The sequence below is a fragment of the Sciurus vulgaris genome (genome assembly GCF_902686455.1).
Source record: "Sciurus vulgaris genome assembly, chromosome: 10".
Classification (NCBI taxonomy): domain Eukaryota; kingdom Metazoa; phylum Chordata; class Mammalia; order Rodentia; family Sciuridae; genus Sciurus; species Sciurus vulgaris.
The window spans coordinates 125,056,259-125,076,068 of NC_136470.1; the positions used below are offsets into that span (position 1 = coordinate 125,056,259).

At 42.2% G+C, this 19,810-nt stretch overlaps 1 protein-coding gene across 2 annotated transcripts in view; it reads left to right on the plus strand.

Moving 5' to 3' along the window:
- Positions 1–714: 714 nt before the first annotated feature.
- The window catches only part of CLDN18 (claudin 18), a gene marked incomplete at its 5' end in the record, with an annotated part of 29,897 nt that continues 10,801 nt past the window's right edge, over positions 715–19,810 (plus strand). Inside the window, one exon of one of the 2 annotated variants that reach the window (XM_079100891.1) lies at positions 715–934. In XM_079100891.1, coding sequence (XP_078957017.1) covers positions 715–934 — 220 coding nt within the window. Of the gene's footprint in view, positions 935–10,410; positions 10,849–19,810 lie in introns of those variants that run through there. The other variant, XM_079100890.1, reaches the window with a different exon arrangement.

The window sequence follows — 19,810 nt, forward strand, 5'->3', positions numbered from 1 at the left end:
ACTTTGCTCTTGACTATAATTGGACGCTAATGAATCAACAGTATATGATAAACAAAGTGTCTTTAAACAGAAACACACATAAGGTTATCTATTGGTGAAAATGTGACCAGAGGCTCACAGGAACCTAAACCTATATTTGTCCCTATGGGCAGTGATTCAGTATTTGCTAATTCAGTGACATTTGTGACTTTATAGAACATAACTACTGTGATGAGTAAGAATCAATGATAATTCCTCATGCCTCCTAACCAGCTTTGCCTAAGTTTTCTAAGACGGCAGCATGTGTCTCAGTCCCTTCCCTTGGGAAGGCCACATGGACAAAGCCACTGTGTCTCCAAGTATTTTCTGGCTTATCCACTGAAAGCCCCACAGGACCAACCTGCAGTGCCTCCCCAACAGCCACCTCTATACTTGCTTTACCCTCTACAAAGGGGAACCTGGCTAATCAGGAAAGAAACTCCCTCAAAAGGTAAACAGTGAGTTGAGTGTACATATGGTGGAAAACAAATGGCTCTTGGTACCAAGAAATTATCTCATTTAGGTAGATAAAGGAGCAAGGCAAGCCCAGGTGGCACTGGTGAGTCCCCCTCCATTACATGATCCATTTGTGACGTGTGCACCAGCCTCTGCAAGAAAACACCATCCCTATTCTGAGCACCCTCAGAACTGGCTGTCCTTGGTCTGCTAGTACCCTGTGTTACGCTGTGCCCCATCATGTCTGTGACTGCCTGCCAGGGCTTGGGATTTGTGGTTTCAGTGATCGGGTTTGCAGGCATCATTGCTGCCACCTGCATGGACCAGTGGAGTACCCAGGACTTGTACAACAACCCAGTGACAGCTGTATTCAACTACCAAGGCCTGTGGCGCTCCTGTGTCCGCGAGAGCTCTGGCTTCACCGAGTGCCGGGGTTACTACACCCTGCTGGGGCTGCCAGGTAAGGGCTGGGCGCCTGGCTGGATGGCAGGGAGACGGGTGGAGAGGGGGCAGCAGGTGTCCCAGGCAGAGGGACCAGGAGATGGGGGAAATGAGATTTGTTTTTGACAAAGGTTATTGCAACCACCTCAAGGGTTGAGACGGAAGTATAGGAACCTTAGGGAAAGAAACTTTCTGGAGTTGTTGGATCTCCTAGTCCAGAGCTACAATGTCCCCATGGGCACATTTCTCTAATAATTCCTATGTGAGCCAAGGCATAGTCTCAATCACACACACGACCAGAACCCAAGAAGCCCAGTCTTTAGCCATTTTCTTCATTTAGCCCCAAGATTCCCCTCCCTGAGGCGGGGACTGCCTATCTCCCGAACGATTCCACTGCCAGCCCCAGCTCTCAGGGATGCCTAGATAAGCACCAGCAAAAGATCTGGGCAGAGGGAAGGACCAGAGAAAGACAGCCAGGGTTCTCTGGAGTGTGCTGCATGAGCCCCTGCTCTGGGCGCCAGGTTTCTAACCTCCAGAAAGTATGGACCACACGAGATGAGATGCCAGACACCCCCACCCAGGCTTCTGCCTGGCAAGTGAGCTCTGCCATGAGGGGAAGGTGTTGCAGTCATGGTGTCCCTTCCCAGATTGGCAAGTTAGCTACACAAGGATTGTGTGTTCGACTGGGTAGTAGACTGGTCATTTCAACTTGAAAAATTCAAGTCATGAGAGAATGTTAAAAGTGTCCTTCACTCAGAATAGAGTAAGACAATGAATAAACCTGTTGTTTTTATTTTTGCTTATTTGTTCCTTCCATGATTACAAATCAAAGTACAGATATGGGAATTTATCAACATTGGGCATTGTTGGGAGAATCATAAATAGAATACAGAGGGGTTCACCCACCTGAAGTTGCCATTTGACTGTAGGGTCAAGATCAAGACACACAAGAAAGGTAACAAGTGAAGACAGCAGACATATGACTATTCTTTTGTGCATTCAACATCTTTGGATGCAGCGCTCCATTCAACATTTGCTGATGGAGTGCTACCACTTCAGGATTCTGAAGCACCCCCAAAATAGGGAACAATACTTCCCATGGGTAATGCCAGGTGCCACGTGAGGAGGACAGAGGGCCATGTTGCAGGACATGAGATGACAATGAATCTGCTCAGAAAAAAACAACTCAACAAAGGGGGAAAATCCCACACGACCCTTATAAGGTTGTTAGGATTTGGAGTGGGCAGCATTACAGGGAAAAAAAAATCCTGGCCAAAGGTCACACAGGTCTCACTTAGGAGCAAATGAGAGAATGACTTTGGCTGGTGGAGAGGATTTATTTGGGGACAATAATAAAGATTATTGAATGCCAGGCTACAGTGTTTGGAAGCCCTTGGGCAAGAGAGGTATGTTTGTTTGTTTTGTTTTGTTTAAGATGATGGTATTTCAAGAATGTAAATCTGGTAAGAGAATGCAAAATAGTTCAAAGCAGGAGGACAGCTGAAGACAAAGGCAGTAGAACCAGGGTCAGAGGGAGAGTCCAGGGATCTGCAGGAGATGAGCCAGATGTAGCCAACTAATAGGGGTTGGAAGGACAATGAGCTACTTCCATGTCCCTATGTCCTGTTGATCCATCCTAGCCCTGGGTCCAGCCACTTGCCCTTGGGATTCTCCCTCACCTCAAACACAAAATGCCCAAAACCTATCCAGAGGGTAGGACACGGGTCAATTCAGAGCTAGAGGCCACAGGGGAGGAAATCAGCCTGCAGCTGACCTCATGCCACATAGCTCCGATGGGTACCTGGGAAGCTGCCATACCATCTACAAAGGGGAAATGACAATGGTAAATTGTATGCTCGTATACAACAATCCTCGAGTATTTTGTACAGTCTCTAAAACACCTTGTGAACTTGATGTGATTGTTATATCACCCCTGGAGACAAGGAAACTGAGTCCGAGTAACTTCCCAAGGTTATCTACATGGGTAGCCAGGGCTCCAAACCTGTTCTATCTGAGCCGAAGCCCCAGTGGATAGGTCTAATAAGAATCCCCACAGCCCTAAGACACAAAGCCCAAATCTCTCCTGACCCAGAGTGTGAATCTCCACCACAGAGGCACCTTCCCGTCCTCGTCTTTAGCCTAAGTCTGGTTCTGCAGCCGCACTCAGAGTTCTCCTAGGATGGGGTCCTAGACTAACAGCAGCAGTCAACATCCCCCATATTTATGTTACAGATGAAGTAGGGAGACCCACAGGGATAGGGCGATTGCCCATGCTCCAAGAGCTGAAAACAAGCCAGAGACTGCTATTGTACCTCAGACGTAGGGGCGTAATTGTGTACGTGTGTGTGTAAATCCCATGACTAGAGAGTTCAGAGAAGTGTTTTTCAAAGAGAATATTGTAGAAATCCCTTTTAAAAATATTTTTGCAGATACTCAGTGTTGATTTAAATTATTAAATGTTATTTATTTAAATTTATTTGATTATGTTAATCTACTTATTTCAATGTTACTTTATTATAAACAACATGTAGCAATAGATTTAAATTCTTAATGCATAGAAGTGTTACACAAGTACAAATACCAAACTTGCAAATGTAACTTAAATGAAACCAAAAAACTAATAAGCTCAAATTTGAAACTTAATTTGGGTGAGGCATAGTGTTAATTTACTTGGGTGTAGTGTAATAGAACAAAGGTTCAAACTCAAGTCTCCTTCTGCATTTCACCTTGCTTCAGTATTATTGATGCAAGTTCTCTATTCACATAGGTTTGCATTATAAAACTGTATTCATAACTTTGAGGAGATCACACCTCACACTTAGCCACACCCCAGCAGGGAAACATCCTCTCACATCTGTGGTCATAAGGTGTCTGTGACCCCATAGTTTCCTACAGTGGTCATGTTCATTTGAGGAAAGGCTGTTTGGGGGTGCACCTGAAAACTGCTCTAATGGCCTTCTTGACCCAATTATTTCTAGAATTACACAGAATCGGTTCTTTACTGTGTATTCCTACCAATAAACATTGCAATCAGCTGTGTTCAAAGATAGGATGGTGGTGCTAGTGTGCTGACCACCAAGGCACAAGCCTTTGAACTTGCAGTATCGCTGTGTGGGGAGAAATTTCCCCCAGCTGTTTTCTGTTTGAGCTACAGAGAAGTCTTTGTTCATTAACAGTTCAGAACTTCATTTGACTATCACCTCGTACAAATATAATCATAAGAACCAACCTAAACATAAGCCATTAGTAACCAACCAGCAGATCTGGAACATGTTTGTTTTACTTTGTTTTCCATTGCCCCTGAAATGAAAACACAGAATTTTTAAATTTCCATTGAGAAGCTGCACACTCCAAAAATGCAAACAAAGTTTCTCAGGTTCAAAGAGAAGCAACTACACACAATCAAACCTTCCAGAAAAACTCTATGCAGAAAAACTCTAGGCATAGAACTGCTGGTCACCTTCCTAGAAAATGTCATTTCACTAGACTCAACCAGCAGTCAACCTATTCTGGACTGACAGGGTATAAACCAGGTTCCTTCACAGGGTACCCAAGGAAGGAAAAGCAAAGGACTTTGGTCTTCTCACATGTGGAGAAATAATTGGGAAATAAACAATGATATAGAACTTGTGGCATTAGAAGAAATGTTTATTCATTCAACATTGTTGAGCACCTACTATGTTCCAAACTGTCTGCATGTGGATAATACAAATATCACAGGGCTCATAAATCTAGTAAGAGAGATATTTAATAAACAGATCATTGCAACACAGGGTTTCTCGATCTCAGTATGATTGACCTTCGGGGGTGAAGGGATCCTGTACATTGTAGGATAGTTAGTATCATCCTTGACCTCTACCTCCTAGATGCTCCCCCATCCCAACCCAGACAATCAGAACTGTCTCCTGACATTGCCAAATATTCCCTAGGGGGCAAACTCATCCTGGTTATGAACCACAGCAATGAAAGGTAGTAAATGTCCTGTCCGGTACAGGATAGAGTTCATGAAGAGAGGTGGGCTTTCTGAAGGAAATGGTGGTGAACTGAGTCCATTAACGACATGTTACCCAAGAGGATAAAGAAGAATAAAAAGAGACCGAGGGGCATCAGAAACTGAGGTGTGGTTCAGGGAACTAAAAGAACTCAGCTCTGTGTGTGACATGGGCAGGGGGAGGACAGGCAACACCGTACAGTGATGTGTTTTACATCCTTAAGAATAATATGTGGGCTTGGGTGTGGCTCAGTGGTAGAGTGCTTGCCTAGCATGCACAAGGCCCTGGGTCAACCCCAGTACAAAAAAGAAAAGAAAAAAGAAAAATATGTTTTAATATTTTGCATAAATCAAAATGAAAAAAATTAAAAAGCTTTGATAAGAGATATTTCTAAAATACCTACATAGCAATATATACTACAGGTTCCTAAATGAGAAAATTATAAAAATGCATATAATTAATGTATAATAACAATAGAATTTATGGAGACCTTTCTATGTGCCACATTTCTAAGAAATTAACATTTATAAATATAAACAATTTATACAATTCTATAAATTTAAGTAAACTGCCTAATCTTAACAACAACCCTATGAGGTAAGAAATATTATGATCTCCATTTTATAGATAAGGAAACTGAGACAGATTAAAGAATTGCCTGGTGGGGCTGGGGGTGTAGCTCAGTGGTACAGCACTTGCCTCGCACATGCCATGCACTGGGTTCAATCCTCAGCATCACATAAAAAAATTAATGAATAAAGATTGTGTGCAACTAAAAAAAATTTTTAAAAAAGGAATTGTCTGGTGGCATTGTAGTAGTAAACAGCAGGGTGAAGATTCAAACCGAGAGAACTTCTCCAGATCCTGGGCTCTTCTCCATTATGAGAATTTTAATCTGGGCTCGGAATGTGACTCACTGATAGAGCACTTACCTAGCATGCCCAAGGTCCTGGCCCAACCCCCAGCACTGCAAAGAAACTTCAATGAAATTATCAATAAAAGTTCTCTGGGAACTTGATGAAGTATATATCTCTGAGAGGAAGCAGATGAGAAATTCTTAATAGTTTTTGTTTATTTGTTTAAGAGTAATGAAGTGATGAGCTAATTCTACCAGATGTTCAACCAAATTTTAAAGCTTTAATAATTAAATATTGTATTTTGGCACAAGCAAGAACAGATTACTTGAACAAAACCTAAAATGACACACATAAGTGAATTTAGTTAAGTTACAAAGAGTTCTACGAAGCAATGGGGAAAATGGAAGGTTATTCAATAAATGCTACAAAAATTATGATAGTATCAACTGACATTGCATGCCAAAATAAATCCCAGATGAATTAAATGTAAAACACATAAAATATTTTATGTATTTTTAAATTTTTATAATTTTATTTCCTAAATGGAAAATAATTCTATAAGCATGGACACAATGCTTAGACAAGGAAAAGTAAATCTGTTTGACTACATCATTTGACAAATATTTATTGAGCACATTTTATGCACCAGGCACCAGGGAACACACATTGCATGTTTTTTCTTTCTAAAACCACAAATGAAACTAAAAAGCAAACAACTAACTGAGATGTTTTTATAGTTATAAATAAATTTTATAATTTGTATTATTTATGATGTATTAAGATCCTTAAACAGTTCATACAAGTTGATAGGAAAACTACTAAAACTCTAATGAATAAATGAAGAGTTTTTAAGGAAAAAAACTCATAAATATTTGTTTAAAAAGTTCCTACTCAGTAATCAAAAAGATGCAAATTTAAATAAGTAATTATGTAGAACATCAAATATATAATGTATGTAAGGGTGGAGTAAGAGTTTTCAAATACTGCTGCTGGGAATAAAAATCAAAAAGCAATGTAGTTCTATGTATAAACGATTTTTTTAAAACTTCACACTCTTTGGTCACTTAGGTCCACTTCTAAGAATCTATCCTAAAAGAGTCATCAGAGCTGGACAGGGGAATGTACACAACTCAGGAGGCTGAGGCAGGAGGACAGCAAGTTCAAGGCCTGACTGGGTAACACTCTTGAAATAAAATTCTAAAAAAGGGCTTGGGTATAGCTCCGTGGTAGAGTACTCCTGTGTTCAATGTCCAGCACCAAAAACAAAAAAAACAAAGAGTCACCAGAAATGCTGGCAAAGTGTTATGTGTAAAATGTTCATCATAACATTGCTTTCAGACAGAATATTTTACCTATATAAGAATAGACACACGCTAGGCATGATGGCACTTACCTGTAATCCCAGCAGCTGGGGAGTCTGAGATATGAGGATCACAAGTTGGATGCCAGTCTCAGCAATTTAGACCCCAAGCAACTTAGCGAGACTGTCTCAAAATAAAAAAAATAAAAAGGGCTGGGGGTGTAGCTTGGTAGTAAAGTGCCCCTGTGATAAATCCTCAGAGAAAGGAAGGAGGAAGGGAGGAGGAAGGGAGGGAGGTAAGGAAGGAAGGAGGAGAAAGAAAGGAAGAAGAGACACTGTTTAGGTGAATAATATCTCTATATTATACACTCATACTAAATTATATCTACAAGAGCTCAAATAACATAACTACAATGAATTGGAAAAAGCAAAACATCAAACCATATAATCCCTTAATCATATGAAAAATATACACAGAATAGAAATTAAAGAAGTCTGGCAAACGTTTTGTCTACAGTTTAAAATAAGAGTGATCTGTTAAAATTTTCTCCAACTTTTCAATTATCAACACCAAAACATAGAATCAGAAATTAGGAATATATACATTGTGGTAACCTTCTGAAAGAAAAAATTAATATGTCAATTATTTTTCTAGTTAGTATAATTAGCTTTACTCTTTCCTAATTCCTGGCTATAATATTTTATACTGCTATTTGTACACCATTTTTGTCTAATTACCACAAATGGTATTCTATTAATATTCCTAAAAAGTTAACAGAGTGGTGGAAATAATTTCTCCAATGTCAGTTAAATAACATGAGCTCCTGGAAACTTACAACATGAAATGATACTGACAGAGTCATAATTAAACGTGAATGCAGGGATGGTTCCCCCTAGAAAGTCAGAAAAACATTTTGTTCCATTTTAAAAGTGATTAAATAAAATCATACCAAACCTATTTCCATAAACAGAGTCAGACAGAGTTAGTGCAGAGCGTGACTTTTGATACCTTTCAACAAAACCTGTCACCATAAACAAGGACATCAGATTTTCTTCTGTGGATCCCCAATCATTCTTTGGCAGAGGCAACTAACATAGTAGTCCACTCACTTCAGGCCACAAAAAAAATGACAAGAAAATTAAAAATCCCACCTCCTGTGTGTTTTAAAACACAGAAGTGTGTAGATTTATGATTTCTCTCTTATTCAGTTGTCTGCCTGGGTTAAGATAGCTTTAGTTTATTCACCCTTTAAAATTAATTTTCCCTTCTTTCAATAAATAAATAAGTCATTGCCACATTTCAACCAAGAAGGAAAACTTAATTCATTATTGTTTTTATTAATTCATTATTAAGTTTTCTCTGAATAACTTTTTCTGATTCTGAAATTTAGCATAAACATCTACATAGGGAAATTGAAGGAGAAACTGCCATGAATAAGAACAGCCTGAGACTGGGGGATCACGAGTTCAGAGCCAGTCTTAGCAACTCCGTGAGAGCCTGTCTCTAAATAAAACACAAAAAAAGGCTGAGGCTGCGGCTCACTGGTTAAACACTGCTGGGTTCAATCCCAGGTACCAAGAAAAAAAAAAAAAAAAAAGTCTGCCTTTTTTTAAGCCTGCCTCTTGATTAAATGAAGAGTAAGATGGACCCTGTCCATGGAAAAAAGTGCCCGAATAATTTCTGAATTATTCCAACAACACTTAACCAACCTAACTGGTCAATCCCTGTCCGCCAGCAGAGACCAATGTCATTTCTGGCTGCCCCCTCACTGCCATTTAGCTTTGGTGTTGTAGCTCAGCTCAGAGGACACACCACCATCAACATGGTTTCACAAGTCAAACAACTCTTCCTTATGCCCTTATTTTGGGTCTTCTGGCTCATGCTTCATTCTTCAGAAACACTGATCACAGAACCTATGGTAAGGTGTGTAGTCGAGGGGAGGTTGCCTCCATTCAAATTATTTGCCTTCTGTGTTTGCTGGGAATAAAGCCATGGAAGCAGTAGTCGGGTGCACCCAAGATAACATTGAAACGTCCAGACACAAGGCCTCGTTTCCTGGAGAACCTGTCATGGTTAGAGATTGGGGCAAGGGGGCATGTGGGCGTGCATGTGTTTCAGGACCTTGAAATCCAGATATGCAGAAATCTAATTAAAATGTCTCTGAAATCAGAAACCAGACATACATGACCCTCAAGAAGAAGAAGGTTGATCAATTCTCTTAACAGAATTGTGTTGTAGACACAGAACACATCACCTGATCTCTTCAGCCACATACCTCTTTACTGGGATTATACAGCTTCTATTATTTGGATCAACTGTAGTGGAAACCTTTCTACAAATGTAGAAGACAGCGTGTGAGATCTGACAGGGCTCCAAAATGTTCTCTATTTGTCCCCAGATGAAGAACCTGACCTACAAGAGCCAGACCACCAGCAGACCAGGCACTAATGACAGTGTCAGGAGTAGGCCTTACATCTCTGTGACCAGGCCAGGGTTCTTGGCCTGAGCATCCTTGGTCCCTGGACCTTCATAGCACCTTCTGTGTCCCTTTCATGGTCCTCACCTGATTCTTGTGATATGAGTGACAGTACAAGATGGAGGTCGGCTTCTCATCTCAGTGCCAATACCTGTGGAGACAGCTTATCTCTAGGACTTGGTTTTCTGTTCTCACAAGTGGAGAAAACTTCGCCTGACCCTCTCTACTGCTCATGAAAATAGAGGAGAGCTAGGCTGGAAGTTGGGGTGGGAGCCCCACCTTTGCCACCCTTTGGAGCATCTGTGGATCAAAGCACTTGGACATATTCCTTAGCCTACTCTCACCTCATTTGACTCATGTAAAGAACACATGGGCAATATTCCATTGTAGATATAAAACACATTTTCTTTATCCATTCATCTGTCGAAGAGCACATAGGTTGGTTCCATAGTTCAGCTATTGTGAGTTGAGCTGCTACAACTAATTAGAACAAATTTAAATTGTTTTAAAGATTTATTTAAAAATTTAAAAAAGAAAAGGAAAAAAAAAAAAAAAAGCAAGGGAATAATAACACTTGCCCTGCCATTTCTGTAAGATCAAAATGGAAACGTATAAGTGAAGGGTGATATAGGAGTGTCCAGGAGAAAACACCAAGGTCCATTTTATTTTAAATGAGCCAGGCAGAGTGCTCTCCTGTGATGCTCTCAGTGGTAGTGGACATGTCAGAGTTTTCCCCTGATGGTGACCTGTATGGGGTGGAGCCAGACCTGGGTTGGGGAGACTGATACCGCCTGGAGGGGGGGAGTCCTGTCCACTCAGACTGCCCGGTGCTCCAATCCACTGGGGCGGTGGAGCGCAGCGGGACAAGTGCCTCTTGGGGCTGCTTCCCCAACAAATGAAAAAATAATGCCCTTGAACGAGGACTGAAACTGAACTATCTAAGGAAAACAGAGTGAGCAAACACTGAGAGCCAAGGGAAACCATCTGATTAGCAGAGCTCCCTCGGGCACAGGTCGATGCACAGCGTGGGCAGCAGGAGGGCGGCAGCTTCTCCCGGGTGGCGCTGCAGGGCGAGAGCGCCGAGGCCATGTCCACCACCACGTGCCAAGTGGTGGGTTTCCTCCTGTCCCTCCTGGGTCTGGCGGGCTGCATCGCCGCCACGGGAATGGACATGTGGAGCACCCAGGACCTGTACGACAACCCGGTCACCGCCGTGTTCCAGTACGAAGGGCTCTGGAGGAGCTGCGTGAGGCAGAGCTCTGGGTTCACCGAGTGCCGGCCCTACTTCACCATCCTGGGCCTTCCAGGTAGGCACCGTGCCGTGGGCAAGACCCAGCGAGCACAGGCCAAGGCGCGGTCGGCCCCACTGCCCCGAGCGAGCCACGCTCCTGGCAACGCAGGTGACCCTGGCCGCTCTGGCCCAGGATAAAAGATGTGAATAAGAGAAGTTGGCTCTGTGTCAAAGAGGGCAATAGGGAAAGCGGGGAAATCACACTGAGTCGAAGGAACTGCCAGTAAGGAGGCAGGCCACCAGAAGAGCAGGTCTATTGAGAGAGCAGGCTGGTGATACCTGGAATCATCGTTTCTCCAGGAGAAAATAAATTGTTTGCTTCCTTGTGAGTGTGACTCACTTCTGCCTGTACAGACAAGGGAGTGGGGAAGGGGGATGTTGAGTCTTTCGTTAGAGTCAAAAAGGTTTATCAATAGCTAATTTAATTATTTTCAATCCAACTAAATTTTTCTTTGACAAGTTGAAGTCTCTGTAAGTGCCCAAAATATTGCCATTATAATTTCCTTTTTCTGCCCAAAATAGTGCCATTACAATTTCCTTTTTCTGCATTTGTATTGAGAACATCTGGTATGCTCTTCCTAACAATCAATATGTGTCAGAATATAAAATTATAATTACAGTGATGTCAGAATGTAAATATAATTACAAATGTGATATCCTTTCATCCTCAAAGATAAAATAAGTTAACCTCATTTCTAATACAGATATTTATTTCAAATATGCACCATAGAAACTTTGCATTTTGGGAACTCTGTATTATTTTTTAAAAAATAAATACGAAAATAATAGGGAAACCTAATCAGTGGATCCAAGAGGTGTGTCTTTGAAAAAAGTACCTTGTAAACAGGTAGGTGGAGATAAATTTCCAAGAAACTGTAAAAAGGCTGTGGAGTCCTTAAAAATGAATTGTGAAAAGCAATTCAACTAATTAATGTTCATTTTCATAAAGAAGTAGAAGATAGGTCTCAGACTACAAGAATTGAGTTATTTAGTCCATTTGTGGAAGCCACCCATTGCAGGATCAATAAGATCACTGACTCCATTAAAGACCTGCTTAGGGAAGCAAAGTGGGTAGAACTCAGCCAGAGGCAAGAAAGCCAGAGTCGCCAGGGATTGTGCTACAGTGAGGGGAGAGGTCAGAGGGAGGAAATGCAAGACATGGATGGTTGAGTTGCTGGCTACCCCTAATTTTAACTACCAGATGAAGAAAAAAGAAAAGCATAGCATCCCATGATTTCATGCTCAGTGATACTTTCCCTAGGCCCCACCATTACATTATAATTTCCTTCTTCTTCATCTGTATTGTATTTTCTGCATTGGGTCTAAATGGCCAAACCCACTGCCACCACCCTACCTTGTCTTATTCTATGGAGGTATCCTGTCCTTTGTGAGTCCACTCAGAATATCTCCTCTGACCCTTGATAATTCTACTCTCTGTGGAACTAGATACCCTCCCCTCTCCTAGCCAAAGCCAACTCTCCATCGGCTCTGTAGACCTTGTGCCACCCTGCCTGGGACCATGCCCTGTTGATGGACCTCCTTTCTTCTCCCCTCCTCCTTTTTCCCTTCCCCCTTATGCCTTATCCTCCTTTCCTGGAAAATATTCTCTTGGTTCTGATCATTGTCAAGTTCTATCTCCCTCCTGGGTCACTGACAACCAGATTCAAAGCCTAAAATTTTCCACCACTTCTCACTCATCACCTTTCTCATTTGGCTTCTGTCCTTCAGCTCTTTAAAGTATTTGCTCCTTTGATTATGGCTCAAGATTAGGGGAGTCTTCAGTCACCAGCTCCCAGTTCCCAGTTCTCACCTCCCTACACATGTCAAAGTTCAAGCACCTTCCATGATTCTCTATTCCCAGCTTAACTGGGTACAGACATGACGTCGGACACCATCCTTAACCTACCTTCCCTGACCTCCTTCCTAGGCCTTCTCCTTCTCTTTTACTGCACTGTTGACTTGGTCCTGGAGACCCATTGACTCTACTGCCCAGAATGCCTTGTGGAGAGGGCACCCCAACTGCCCTCTCCACAAATCTTCCCCGAAGCCTGCTCACATTTTCACATTAAATAGACTCTCACAAACTAGAGAAAAACCAGAGCACTCTTACGGGGTTGAGCATACGCACTCCTCATGCCACTGCTAATCTGAGAGGCATTTATTGCCTACCTGCAGAGTATGCACGACCCCAAACCAGTCCTGTCAGCACCAGTAAACACTAGTGAAAAAGGTATGTGCATGTTTTTAGATATATCAAAGAAAATACAATGCATGTTACAAAGCTTTTACATGGGTGTTTGGAGCACAAGGAAGAAAATGGTTATCCATGGGAAGTGTCAGGAAGGGAATGTCGGGGTTCACTAAAGGGGTTCTGCTCAAGTTTGAACCTTAGCTCTAACTTGGTTATTTGTACATCTGTCTCTTCAGTGTCTGCATTACAGGTTCCATTGGCTAGACAAGAATTCTTTCCCCAGTTCCCAGTACAGGACCTGGTTGGATGAGTATTCAGCAAAGGGTTGTCATACTAAGTTGAAATAAATAATAATAGTTTAATTATTTATATGAGCCCTGTGCACTAATAATAAGTAAAAGGTTTCACTCAAAAAAGGATAGTACTATAGTGTTTTGCTATTATGGTTCCATGTATAGAAAGGGACCTGGTCCTCCTCCTGCCTTAAGCACATTTTATTGTTAATTCTATCATGTATTAAACAAATATCTTTGAAACACTTGCTGTATTACAGAAACTAGCTTATCAGGGACTCCATTAGTCAGAGTAGTTAAGGTCAGCTGCTGCAATGAACAAACCTAAACATCTCAGTGGCTTAGCACAACAAAAGTTTACCTCCTGCCACATGGTCCATTATGGGAAATGCATTATTCAAAGAAGGTGGGGCATGACAAGAAAGTCCTGAAGGAGCTTTCCTAATCACCTCAGCCTGCAAGTGACATCTAACCATAGTACTTTGGCCAGAACTAGTCTCATGGCCCTGGGAACTGGGAGATGTAGCAGCATACAGCTATTTGGTGCACAGCAACTGCCTCTAAGAAGGGACTCTTTGAACACTAACTGCCTTGGTTAACTTTATCCACCAGGCTGATTTCAGTTCTACAAGACCTTCCTTGAACATCAAATGGTAACCACCAATGACAGTGCAAAAGAAGACATGCGTTAATTTATATTAATTTTTCAAATACTGTTAAATTCTTCCATGTGTAAAATATTGTCTGATGCAAGATAATATACCATGTATGGAAGTCAGACATTTTGATGGGTGTGGCCTGAAATTAGGAAGAAGGTAGGGTTTGAGATGAGTTTCTGTATTACAAAAATTCCCCAGCTCTTAATATCAAGTGGATATAAATATGGTCATAAAAAAAAAAGCCAATTTTTCAGAGAAAAAAAATAATGAGGAAGGAAGGAAAAGAGGAGGAAGGATGAAGATTTGGTAATGCTAGGTACTTTTTTAGATGTCAAGCCAAAGAGGTCATAGAGAGGAGACCCAGTTGCTCCCCAAGAAGTATTGAGATGTTCCAAATCTGCAACAGGAGATACCCTGGGCTTTTTTAGGAGAGATTTAGGGCAAGCAAGCTGAGAAGGGCTTTACCAATCATATTTTGAGGACTGCGAGTGTGAATGTAAGGTCCCGCCACAATACATGTAGGGCTCTTGGAAGCTGTGGTCTTCTCAGTCAGTAAGCATGGACCAGAGGACCCTGAGGTGCCTGTGTTGAATCTCTACAACACCTAGCATGGGCCACAATGGGTGACAGGGCTGGGGCAGGGGGAGATGGGTGCCACTCTACCTCCTACCTCCTAGTTGTACTGTGAAAAGTCATGCTGGGACGAGTCATAAGAACAGGGGACAGTTCCCAGCAGCCACTCAGATATGTACCTCAACCCCACCTGTCTGAGACACAGGAACAGGATTCCATCGAAATCCAGAAGAAACATTTCTAGCGACTGAGTTTGCATAACAGGGAAAACTTTAAGTCACTGATAAGTTATGGCAGACTCTGCCTCTCCATCAGCTGGCTCCAGGCTCATCACTAGCCAGATCTTGTGATTGATCATCCTGATTGCCTCCTCCTAGGCCTGGCCTTCCTCTTGCTCCTCTTCTCAAACTTCTTCCCCTCTCCATCACCACAATCCCATATATGTGACTGTTTCAAATCCTCAGCCTGATTTTATCACCATGTGAGAAGATTCAGGTTTGTGTACAGTCATTAAAAGGCAAAGCAAGAAGATTGGCAAGGGACAGATTCTTTTAGGGATGAGGAGAAAACAAATACTTATCAAGCCTGGCTTAAGTGGCATCTGATAATCCAAACATCTTAATGCAAGACATATCTTTATACCACTGAGTTGAGGGTGCAGACCCGGATGAAGTCAAACGGCGTGCCTGCTGACGTTCATGTGGCATCACATTGCTCTGTAGGTTTTCATGGGCCACAGAGGACCCCCATGTGGGTTCCTTGGGATCTCTGGAGAATCTAGGCTCTTACACCTTCTTCTGAAGGGACATTCATCTGGGGTCAGCCTCAGACTTCCTTCTTCATTCTCCTCCACCAGCTCTCCCTGCCTCTACTCTGAGGTCAGGCTGCCTGGAGGTGTGGGTCCTTTCCCTGCCCCACCAAAGCCCCAGCCCAGATCTCTGGCTCCAAGTGAACTGCTGCCTCTTCAACCTCACCCTTAGACATCTCAGTACTGTCAGCCCTGGAATTCTTTCCTCTCAACTTCCCACTCTGAGCCCTTCTTTTTCCTACATTATTCCTTGAAATTAATGAAGTCAAACAACTAAATGAAAGTCTCCAAGGGTGAGGTCAAAACATTACTATTTCTTTAAAAGTTTCCCCCAGGAGATGCTCAGGTGCAGCCAGCACTGAGAATCACACCTGAGTGTGCCTCACCTGTCAGTCCATGGCTATTTTAACAGAATGAGATATTTTGCAACAGGGAGGGAACACTGAGTTTCCTTTTCACTGTTTACTTTTTTCAGCCTCAATCCTGCCCGCCCTTCAGGTCCGATAACACCTCCTTACTCATTGGGAAGAATGCAGGAGTCACACCGTGGGTGCAGGGAATCAGGTTCCAGAGCCAGTTGACTCCCTTTTTATCAGCTGATAAGACCAGGCCTCTTGATCAGAATATCAAATAAGAGACAGAATGCTGAAAAGAGAAACCTACCTTTTGGGGAGCAATTTCTCTGTTTACCTATTAATGGAGAAAAATTTGAATCCCAGGTGGCAGAATATTCCAACTGGTAGGGAACTTCAAAACACTACATTGCAGTTCCCCAGGATCATTACAAGGATTAAGGGGTCTCTAGCAATGATTGGCAGGGCACATTTCCTCCCACTTCCTGACACCTGCCCCCAGCAGAGTTCCCATTTCCAGAAGAACTCTTCAAGGGCCCTGATTTCCAAAGCAGGTAAGATCTTGGTTCACCCACCCAAGCACAGACTTCTGGCTCTAACAATGGCCTCACAAGATATAAAGCAATATTGTGTCTTTTCAAACCAAAGGCATAGGGTAGGATATAAGCAACTAGAAAGAGTTTCTTTAAAAAATGAAAAGGAGTTCAGGGTCATGGTGGACCCCTGATTCAAAGCAGGATTCAGGGTTCATCAGAAATCTTGAGATCTAGAGAGAACAGGAAAGCTATGAGGCTTTATGCAAACCTGACCAGCAAAAGACAGAAGAGCATCTGAGAGCCTGAGACAAAGGCTAACCAGGGCAAACTAGCCGGGTTCCAGTCCCAAGGATTCCTGTGGCACACCAGTAGCCAACTCTTCACACTGGAAAACCCAGTGTTTCCCCTCCCACCTGCCAGCATCCCCATTGGTTCTCATCCAACGATATCAGGGAAGACCACATCCCTCGGCCACAGCCACAGTACATACATGATATGTGTTCTGGAACAAATATTAAAATCACACAATCAGCAGAGTACCTTGCTGAAGGTGGGGATATGTGTAGTTTTTCACAGAACGAGGAAGCGGTATCTTTTACCTCCACTTGGTTAATTATTTTTTGTTTGGTTGGCTGCTTGCTTGCTTGTTTGCTTACTTTGGGTTGTTTTATTTTAACCAGATACCTCGACAAGTGCTTTTCAAAAGGAATAAGTTATTTTGTTCTCTGAATAGCTTCAGGCTTAAAAAAAAAAAATCAGAACTAGAACAGATAGAACAGATATTTAAACTTCTAACAGGCTCCTGGGTAGATCTGAAGTTTGTAAGAGGCCCTTGGAAACAAGATGGAGGAATGTCTAAGTCTGTTCTTTTTCCAAACATCCAGTTTCATGAGAGTAATATCCAAAAACCAATCAGCTCTGAGGCTATTTCCTGAAGGCAGGGGCTGCCCCAAAATGTCCCCTGCACCACCGTCCTGAATCACAGGGTTGATGTACAGTTTAACTGAGTATATCAAAGAGAAGTAACCACACCCTGTGCTACTGTCACAAGTGGTTCTTTTGTGTTTACTCAGCCAAGGTACTCTCAAGGTGAAAAGAAATTGGAGGTTAGGACTTCCGGTAAAGGCTTGAAGGCAGAGATTATTTCTCATGAAACTTTAGACCTTCTACAGCATCTGGCAAAAGCCATTGCGGAGGATCTGGGCTTTAAAATACTTGATGAATGAATAAATGAATTCATGGATGAGTGTATATTACTTGACAACACGAAGATTTTGCCAATGTGTGCTGGCTTGAATGCAAAGATATAAATGAATACTCGAGCAGATGACCCATGCTTTTATTTGCAGAAGCCACTTCAGTGAATTCTGCATGATCTATCACTTCTTTTTCAATATTTCTCATTGTTTGCCAATTCTTGCATCATGACACATTGCTTTGTGATACACACCTTAGAGTGCATGGCCAAACCACTAGCATTGGCTTTGCCTGAGATGGAAATTTTCCCAAGGTGATTGGTCAGATGGGAATGCCCTCATCTTGAGCATCACATTTACAAATGGCTTCCCAGGATAGGTTATTTCCCAAGACGATTTTGGAAGAATGTCCCTTTATACATTTTTAGCATCCATTTAGAGCACGGCATTTTCTGGCCAAGTCTCCAACTTTGGAGAATACATTCTATTAGTTTTGTGATCCCTGTACCAGAACTCTACCTGTTTTTCCAGTGAGGTACCTCAAAGTCATGTGCTGTGATGGGAAAGCAAGATTTGGAGACAGCTCTGTGTTTGAAACCCCAGATCAGCCTTTCCCTTGGTGTGTGTCCTTAGACAAGCAACTTCACCCCTGAGTCTCAGTTTCTTCAACCAGACAATGGAGTTAATTTTATTATCTGCATTACAGGGCTTTTTAAATGTGGATGGAATTTATTTAATGTCTAATAGTTTTCAGTCAAATGCAGCAACTGGCTGACAGCGAAGGCAGGACAGACCTCCTGCTTGGTTTACAGCGTCCTCTGAGCCTTTTGCCTGCAGCACTGTGGGCAGGTCCCCTGGTGTTCCCAAGGAGAAAAAAAAAATGTTAAGTGTTTCTCTGGGGTTTGCTTGTTTTTTCCATTCCCAAGTGTGAATTCTGCCAGGGCATCATTAACTGGTCTCCCTGAGGGTGGGAAAGACACCTCCTTTGGGTGAACCTGACAGTCCCCTTATTACTATACTTTTGCAAGGTCTTTAACCACCTGCATTTCCGTTGAGTCCGAGTAGTAGAGTGGACTTCGCTGGTGCTTTTTTCTTCTTTTTAAAAATACCTTCCTGGGAAACTACTTGCCAAGATACTAAAAGTCATCTCCAAGAGGTGAGATGAAGAGTTCTTAGGTTTTTTCCAGTGTATGGTTTTCTATAGGCTGTGCAATTTTTATAATGACCATTTATTGTTTACATAATTAGAAAAAATTCAGCTATTTCAAATAGAAGAAAACTGATTCCTTCACCTCTTCTCTGACTCCACATCGTGGGATTGGTGCCTTTGTAGCCATAAGACTAGACTCGAGATATTGTCTCCAAATGGCTTCAGCAACACTGTGCTCACGTGACCCCTGAGGGGTGGAAACTCTCCATTAAGGATAAGGCTTTATGGGTTAGCATTTCTAGGCACTGATGAAACCATCTTTCACAAGTTAGAAACCCAACATAAATTAGCTTCAAGAGATAAGGGGATTTTTAAAAATAATAATGCTGTGATAGCTCCTGGATCCCAAGGAAAGAATGTGCCTAGATTTCAGGAATTGCTGGAGCCCAGAGCTCAACCACCATCGGGACTGTACCTCCCTCTTGAATTTCATCTGGTTGTCATTATACAGCAGCTTTCTCCATATGGGTTCCCAGAGCCATATATTAGGTCTTTCAGCACCTGAAGAGAGACTGACCTGATGCTTCTGTTTACAAAGTACATACATGCTACATAAGGGTCTCCTTTGTGTGGGTTGAGTCAAATGCCCATGCTGTGGTCAAGGGACAAGATATTAGGGTCAATAGTGCTATTCAAAATGTGTCCTATAGACCACACTGGAGCTTGTCCTATAGACAAGCTTTTGTTATCCAACTGAACAATTCTGCTATCAAAATTGAAAATAAACATTTCTAAATTTTTTCAATAATTTGGCATTTCCATGACACTTAAGCATGTGATTTTGTATTTTTCCAAGGGCATCAATTTGTGACAGCATAGAAACTAAAATTTTGAAAAGCACAGATATAAGACTTGGCAGCTCCTTCAGGAGTCATGTGCTTCAGAGAAGAAAAAGGGAGATCCTGGGATAAAACAATTGGTGTCCAGATCATTGTATAGCTACACAGCTCTGTGGTCAACTCAAGCAGACTGACCCAAGCTAGCAGACTTGCCCTCTGGAAGACACCAAGAACTAATGCGTCTTCCTTGTAAAATTCACCATACTTGTAATGGAATGACTGCCTTTCCACGCTTTGTCAAAAACTCTCTGAGGCCAGAGACAGGTCTGACCTGCTAAATACCGTCATCCCATGCCCACTTGTGGGGACTCAGTAAATAA